Raw genomic sequence first — 8,914 nt, 5'->3', positions numbered from 1 at the left:
TTAATTTTACTACCTAACTTTTAAATTTATTTAATTTGATTCAGTTAATAACTTTTCAACTTTAAAATTTAAATATATTATTTATCTTTATAGATTAGTATATTTTATGCAATTCATATTTTATACAAAAGAGTCACTCTAGGACTTTAATCAAATATATTGAAAGGTTGAGTACTAAAATCAAAATTTTAAAATATTAGATATAGGGGTGTAAACGAACCAAATACGAGCGAGCTGGGGTCGGCTCGTGTTCGGCTCGTTTATTAAACGAGCTGAACACGAGCTGGCTCGTTAAAGTAGAGCCGAAAAATTCAACTCGTGTTCGCTCATTTATTAACGAGTCGAATACGGCTGGCTCACGAGCTGGCCAACGAACAATAAATTAAAAATGATTAGATTAAATATATATAAAAAATAAATTTATAAAATCTTATCTATTAGACTTTGATCTAATAGTTGAAACTTTACATATAATGAGTCTTTTTATAATTAAGCTTGCATTTACATTTTTATTTTGCTAAAATTTAAATAATAAAAATATATATTATATATAATTATTTATTTATATATAAAACTATAAAGTAAATAAATTACATAAATATAAAATATATGTATTCGACCTGTTATCGAGAAGAACACGAGCGAGCTGACCCCAGGTCGTGTTCGACTCGTTTACTAAACGAGCGGGCCGATCTCGAGCTCATTTCGAGCCGAACACGAGCTGGCTCGCGAACAGCTAGCTGGATTGCACCCCTAATTAGATAGACGAACCAAAATAACATATATTTTAGTTAAGTTCTATACATTTTTTTTTTTTTAATTGTACAGTACCCATTAATGCATAACTATACATGTAAGTGAAACATACCAAGGATATATGCTTCTTCCACAACTAAAGAAGAAAAAATTGTTCTTAGTACAAGTTACTAAGTCAAACAATATTTGAATATTTTACATACACATAAATATAATTAGATATATACTAGAAGCTTTACAATAAACAATTGGTAAAAAAAACGTACAAAAATTAACTGAACTACAGATCATTTTGAATCTACTACCCAAATCTTCCAAAATTTTGATTTTACTGCCCAACATTTCAATTTGTTTAACTAATTTAAGCCAGTCGACGGCACGTACTTTGACTTCAAAATTTAAGTTAATTTCCTACTTTAATAAATTACACTTGCGAGAATTCTGTGAAGAATATTAATTAAATTCTTAAATTTTAAAGTTAAAAGTGTCGTTGACCGACTCAAATCAAGCAAATTGAAAGATATGATAGTGAAATCAAAATTTTAGAATGCTGGGCAGTCGATTCAAAATGCTCCATAGTTCAGGTAAGTTGTGTACATTTCTTACCTAAATGATTATCATATGAGAACTCAATACAAACTATAATCTGGAGGCAAAGCCAGAAGTTTTTTGCTTCATCAACTCCCTCCTCAGGACCTTCCCTGACGGCGATTTCGGTATCGAACTAACAAAGAAGACTTTTCTTATCTTCTTATAAGGTGCTACCTGTAATAATGTTAAATAAATAAATAAATAAATAGCACCATTATGTCTTTTTTTTAACTAGATAATGTAAAGATTGTAAATGCATAATGATATTACCTGCTTCGCAACATAATCCATCACTTCGATTTCGCTGAGATTATTTCTCGCTTCTCTCACTATAAAAGCCGTAGGAATTTCGCCATCTTCTTCATGAGGAAACCTGTTATGTTCAATTGCAGAATTATCAGAAGAAACAGATCACATGAATAATTATTTGACTAGCAAAATTTAGTGGCTTCAAAAGGCATTTTGTTTCTAAATTACTATTACTCTCTCAAATATTGAGATTATCTGAGCCAACAAAAGTGATATATTACACTAACAAAATTCATGTTTTGTAATCTTGTAAGAGAGAACACATAACTAATACAACCAATTTGATGTAATCTCGATGAGCGAAAGAAATAGTATTTATAGTATCATGCAATGGTTGTTTTTCTTTCGCTATTCCTTTTTCAATTTTTTTTTTTTTTTTTTGTTTTTTTTTGGCGCAGGAAATGAATCACTGATAAATGCTGCTACAATTTCAGAAGAAGATCATGCATATTGGAATATAAAAACTCTGCGAATTAAGGTAATGTGAACTGCAAAAAATCAGAAACATACGGTACGACAGCGACCTCGACAACTCCTTGCAAGCATGCAATCAAATGCTCCAACTCTGTAGGCGCGACCTATCGAAAAAAGAAACACAGTTTAACTTATCTTAACTCAACAAATTTATTACTGTTCAATCAGAAAAAAAAGAAAAATGTTACAGAGATGCAGATGATGCATACCTGATATCCTTTGTACTTTATCAACTCTTTGAGTCTATCCACTATGTAAAGAAAACCTTCTCCGTCAAAGTAACAAAGATCGCCAGTTTTCAACCAACCATCAGAAGTAAAAGACAACGCATTCGACTCGTCGTCGCCGACATAACCTAGGAATTAATATTTATGCTGTGATTTAGAAACATTACGCGCGAATATGAGGCTTTAATTCATTTCTCATATTCTTATAGTTGACATGTACTTTTGCGAAGAGTTTACTCCTAGACTCTTGTCTACATTGCTTGAATCCCTTTTTGGACTAACTAAATTTCATGGGCATGTATTGTTCTTTCCAAATTTAAAAGTGTACAAATCATTCAACGTAGTTTTACATCAAAACAAAATAAGTAGATTATTTGTTCAGTACAAACCTAATTCTCATGTGAAATTTCATCTCATAAAATATTACATGTTGATGAGCTAATTCAAGATTATTTCCTTAACATTTAAATAACAAGACTACAGCTTAAAACTTCGAAATTTTTGACAGATTCCTTAAAAACTGATGATGTTAGAATTTTTAGTTCATCTTTTGATGCAGTTGAGCTCTTTCAAGATCAATGTTTTCTGTGATGATACCTATCATTACCCCTGGGCCTCGCACCCACAATTCTCCTTCTTGGCCGATCGACAAAGCCTCGCCACTGACATGATCGACGATTTTAGCTTCAGTGATTCCTGCAAGACGACCAACCGATCCAAGACGACAACTTTCATCAGGATCGACCATCGCTGATATCGGTCCTCCTTCTGTTAAACCATAACCCTGGCAAGAGAACATAGCGAACAATCAGTAGTGGCATAGTTCTTCGTCGCGATTGGAATGCAAATTTTTCACTGACGAAAAACAAATATGGATGCTTACTAAGTTGTTCTGATCACTTCTGTTACTTGCTTTTGCCGATCTTTAATCATATACGCGACATACTATTAGTACTCGATTAGTAACTTCGACGAACAAAATTAATGTCTCTTTCCTTTTCTAATTTGAAAAAGGTTAGTGTTCCAAAATGCGTTTTTCTATAATCTAATTGTATTTGCTACTTGAATTGACAACTTTTCTACTATTTGTAAGCAAATTCCCTTGATATATAGCTCTTAAGTTGAAGGGAAAAGCATAAAATTCAAATAGAAATTTCACTATTTTAAACTATTTTTCTAACAACGGTTTGTTCGGCAAGTGATACTAAAGTTTTTTCGAAAACATGCATGATTCTATTCAAGGTTTTGTTTTAAGCTGTATATGATTAGAATTTAGAAGAGATCTAAAAAGGTTTTAATTCGACTTTTGAGGTAAAGGCTAAAAGTTAAGCTTGAAATACTTCACAACAACCACAAAACAACTAAATGCTCAGTTTCTGCTTTTGTTTCTACATTTTTGTGACCCATTGTAGAGCAATACATCCATGTGGCAAGTACCTAATGGGTATTCAAAGTTCTACGAATGTTACTGCTACTGTTTTAGAGCAGTTGATAGGTATTCTTTTTCTCTAAGTTTTGAGATGTAGAATTGAATTTCGATTCGAACGTGTGCAGCGTACGAGCATCCCCACACTATGTATCCCTCTTTCTAGGTCGTGAGACCTGAAATTGAGTCCTGCTTGGAGCGAAAAGCGTGTGTGTGGTTTGCAAGCATCTTCACAAGCACCCCCAAAAAGAAAAAAAAAAAAAGTGCAAGCTTGTATAGGTGACTCGATGTTAATAGTAGTTGTTCAAATAATGAGACTAAAATCAAGTTCATCAATTCAATGTCATGAGTTGGTAGAAGTATATGGATTTTTTTTTTTTTTTTTTTTTTTTTTTTTTTTGGGGATTCCGAAGTGATTGAGAAAAGATTTTTTTTTTTTCTTTTTCAGTAATAACTATTTGAATTCAAATATAAGTCATATAAATTCATTAGATCATATCAAAATTTCAAATTTGAATTTGAAACGTGAATTTAAAATTCAAATTTTAATTTCTTAAATTTTAATTTAATAGTTCTAAATTTAAATTTTGACTTTGACCTTCAATTTGAGATTTTAAGTTCAAATTGTAAGTCCAAATTTAAATTCAAATTTTACTTACGAATTTGAATAATAAATTTCAAATTTAATAAAATTTAAATTTGGGCATGATTACGATTCCGATTCCTCTCATAAACCAAACATTATTGTTTTTATCATTCCATTTTCGATTCCGGCCCATTTCCATTACTATTATGATTTCGATTTCTTTTTTGAACCAAACGTGACCTAACCCCACCTTACTACGATAATTTTCTTTTTTCCATGCTTTACAACTCGAATTGAATTAATATTTATTTCTTTTATTTGAATTGAGTTGAATTAAATATCTATAAAAATCTATTAATCCCCGTAATTGAATCCACGTGGCATAATTACCTTAAGTCTAGCCTATGGGACCCACATATCAATAGTGATTATTTCTCTTCTTAACCTTGCAAGTGGGACCCACCACTTTTCTTTATTCTTGAACGGTGAACGGATGCATAATTACCTTAAGTCTAGCCTACGGGACCCACATATCAATAGTGATTATTTCTCTCCTTAACCTTGCAAGTGGGACCCAAGACCTTTCTTTATTCTTGAACGGGTGAACGGATGCTTCCTACATGGATGGACGCTTCAACTCCTAACTTGGACGCTTCGACTCCTAACTTGCAGCTGCTTCATTTGTAGACTGTTCGTCTCCTTTAAATCCCTTAAAAGCGCTCCCGATGGCCGAAAGATCGATCCGAATCGAGGCCTTAGGGTTTCATCTCTCCAAAACCTTCCATCTAAACTCCGGCGACGAGTACACGCGCCAGATCTCCGAGAGCTTGGGCCGGATCCGCTTCACGATCTCGAGCTCTGAGATCGAGGACGACCCTGTCGCAGCCGAGGAAAACGATGATGGCGCTGTCACCACGAGCAACCGCGGCGGGGCGGAGAGTGTAGAGGCAAAGTGGAGCTTGCCCGGGCGCGCATGAGGTGGAGGTCGGCGCCCGTGGAGTCGCACATCTCGCGCCACCCCTTGGAGAGGAAGGAGAGCGGCAGAGCGCCTTCTATACATGCCATGTTGAAATTTCGAACTCATAAAATTGGGCTCTATTAGTATCTATTATTTTTTCCTTTTTCTTTTGATTTTAGAATATGTAGCTACTAATCTATTTTGCTTCTGATTATTGGGGAACCAAAAACATGTTTCGTGAGTATGGTTAATGAGATGGTTTATATATGGAGGGAGAGGATAAGTTGGTAAAGTTGCTTTGAAATTTTTGAAAGTATATTTCCATTGCATGCATAGAAAATTAATCTGCAATTTTTTTTAACCTAAGTGTTAATGACATTGCCTTTTTTCATATTTATTTTTACTTTGTTTTGATTCTTAATATGTGTTTTCGATCTTTTAACGTTTTTATAATAGCTGATGATTTGGTATACTGCTTGATTTAAGAGGTACGTGCACCACAAATTAGAGACATAAAGAAGAAGAGTACAAGACATGAAGAAGAGGTACGTGCACCACAAATTATTTTTATTTTAAGAAGCTTTTCTATGCATAATTTTTCTATATAAACTTAGTTTGGTTTGCCTACTACATATATATTCTTTAATAAATTTGAATTATGCTTTCTTACAGTCGGTATGCTTTTGGTGCCTTCTGCGATCATTCGGTTTTGAATTTGTAAGCTTTACTATTCATAACCCTTTGTTATATATTAAGTTTAATTAACCTACTATATTCATATATTTTTTTTAAAAAAATTGCTATTAATCCTCTAATTTAGAGATCAGAGAGCTATTCAAATTAGATGTGCCTGCTCATATATCTACAATAGAAAAATTAGTTCATTTTGCTAAATCTATGCTGCCTGACAACCAGGCAAAATTAGCAACCAAGAAAAAAATATAGAAACATCCTCTAATTTAGGAATTAGTGAGGTATTTAATTTTTTGGTTACCAATTATAGAGAGCTATTTAAAAAATTTCTATATAGTTTCAAATAATTTTTTTCACTTATTTTAATATTTACATTTTTAATTTTAATTATTTTTTAATAAATTTTACAAATTTACTATATACATTTTTTATTTCTTATGTTATTGACGATGATGAAAAATGAATAATTATATGATTAAATATCAACAAATATTTATATGATAAAACTGCTCAGATAGCAATTGTACAATTATTGCAACCATTGATTTCTCTCAACAATCGATGAAATAACTAATAAGGCAATTTTTACTTTTCGGTACAATTCATTCTTATAACAGTTAAAATGCATAAATTATCTTTATTTATTACTAATAAAATTTATTGAATGTCTAAGCCTAGAGTAAAATTAGAAGAAGCATCACCAGCATTAAAAGCATCAGTGGCAATACCAACTATGAAAACATAACTGTTAATTTTATAGTTTGGAATGTTATTCAATTTTTACTTTACATGTACACAATAGAAATAATTTTTTAATTTTCTTATGTTTGTACTCATTTTCTTCTATGTAAGAAAAACAAATAAAAGAAAAAAAAAAAAGCTGAAGATGCAATAGAAACAACAGTACTAGAAGCAGAAATTGAGCAACATCATCTACTCCTTTTAATTTATCCTTCTATTTTTCTTTTTATATTAATTTTGTAACTTTTCCTGGTTCTTAGTTATTTTATTTTTTTTTAAATCTTTGCTGATTAGATTGTAACTCTTATTTTTATTAGGTGATTCTTTTGTTGTATCTTCGTCTATTTTTTTCTCACTTTATTTTTTCTTATGGCTCTTTTATTTTTTTTTCCAAATTATTTTTTTACTATTAAGTTCTACATCTTATGTATTCTAATTAATTTTTTGTACTGCTGCACTTAATCTTCTACTATTACTATTTTTTTCTACTATAACTCTAGATTGCAAAACAATATTATTATTTTACTTTGTTATTTCTGATTTGTTATTACTGTTAATCAGCTATTATTATGCTTACCTTTCTTATTATTTTTACTATTCGTTCTACTTCATTCTTTTCTTCTTATGTATTTCAAATATTTTTTTTACTATCTTTTATTTATTTAAATTTTTTTATACTTTTACTTACTTTTTAATTATTTTAATATTGTTTTTATGCTTTCAGTTACGTTTTGATAAGATTTACAAATTTAATGTATATGTTTTTACTTATTTATATAGAATATCAGAGAAAGAATAAAATCAAACAGTATAATTATAGAACGAAAAAAGTATCAAAATTTGTAGTAAAAAAATCAAAATTATATGTTGAAAATTACAAAAATAAGTTGAAAACAGAGCAAAATTTGATATTTTGAAAGATGAAAAAATAGTTTATGCTCTAAAACACAAATATAAGGAAAAAAAATAGTAGATATAATAAAAAATTTATTATAATAATATTTATCCATCGCATCGCGCGGGCCACTACACTAGTTAATATTTTATATTTTATATTTTCTTCGATACCTACCGCAATGACACATCGATTTACCACCAAATTAACAATTTATAAAGGCAATATTTTGGCGGACCCAAAGCATTTTACTTCATTTGGATAAAATAATTAATTGGGTACAATCCCTAATTTATCATATCAGCTTATGAGATTACTAATAAATTTGGTACAATCTCAATTTTATTTGGGTGAAATTATTTGATTCGAAAAAAAATCAAAAATTGAATTAAGAGTTCTCAATCAATAATTCTTTTTTTTTTTTTTTTAAGTTGGGAGGGCTAATTTAAAATTGTCTATAGTTGAGGGGTCTCCACTTTACATATAGGATTAGGTTTGAGCAAATTGACAATAATTACCAACCATGTTAATACATGTCATGTCACAATTATTTAATAGTCATCTCAAATCAATTAAAAAACATAAAATTTATCTGTTACATTTTATTAGAAAATATCTGTCATGTCCTAACTCCTAATTAAAATTTAAATAATTACTGCCAACACTAATTATACTTTATTTTTTTTATATACATTGAATATTTCTATATATTTTTCAAAATTCTGACGGACCTAAAATTTAAGTATGTATTTTTAAACTAAAAATATCGAAACTTTTAACTCACCTTTACTTCAAAATTTAAAATTTACTGTTGATCCACTTTAATTAAAATTTTTTAATTGCTAATTCAAATTTGATATCCAGAATTAAATATAACTCACAATTTAAACTCAAATTTTTAATTTATAATTTCGTAAATTTAAATCATATAATAAAATTTGAACTCTGAATTTAAGATAAAATAAAAAAATCAAATCAAATAAGATTAAAATTTATATTCATATTTGAAATTAAATTTGATTATTGGTTGCAAATAATAAAAATTAATATAACAACTAAATGTTAGTAGATTGTGTTGATATTATCTGAAAATATTCAGCTAAAAAAGAAATATATAAAATGATATAGAAATATTTAATAAAGAGTAGTTATCTTTTTGAGACGAAGAACTAAAAACTTCGTTGTTTCATTACCAATCTCTTTAAGAAGAAGAATTAAAAACTTAATTGTTTCATTAATTATTTGTTTTGTGTAAATA

The 8,914-nt window shown here is 29.6% G+C and overlaps 1 protein-coding gene across 1 annotated transcript; it reads right to left on the bottom strand.

Annotated features, from left to right (window-relative positions):
- Positions 855-3,141, bottom strand: LOC109726598 (4-coumarate--CoA ligase-like 7). Its single transcript, XM_020256300.1, has 5 exons — positions 2,955-3,141; positions 2,340-2,485; positions 2,167-2,234; positions 1,618-1,720; positions 855-1,521 (listed from the first exon to the last, which is right to left on the bottom strand). The coding sequence occupies exons 1-5, from the start codon at positions 3,103-3,105 to the stop codon at positions 1,396-1,398; spliced, it is 594 nt and encodes a 197-aa protein (XP_020111889.1). The 5' UTR covers positions 3,106-3,141; the 3' UTR covers positions 855-1,395.

This window comes from Ananas comosus, linkage group 21, assembly GCF_001540865.1.
Source record: "Ananas comosus cultivar F153 linkage group 21, ASM154086v1, whole genome shotgun sequence".
In the NCBI taxonomy this organism is placed as follows: domain Eukaryota; kingdom Viridiplantae; phylum Streptophyta; class Magnoliopsida; order Poales; family Bromeliaceae; genus Ananas; species Ananas comosus.
Note: the sequence above shows the minus strand (reverse complement) of the source record. Positions and strands in the feature narration are given on the sequence as shown.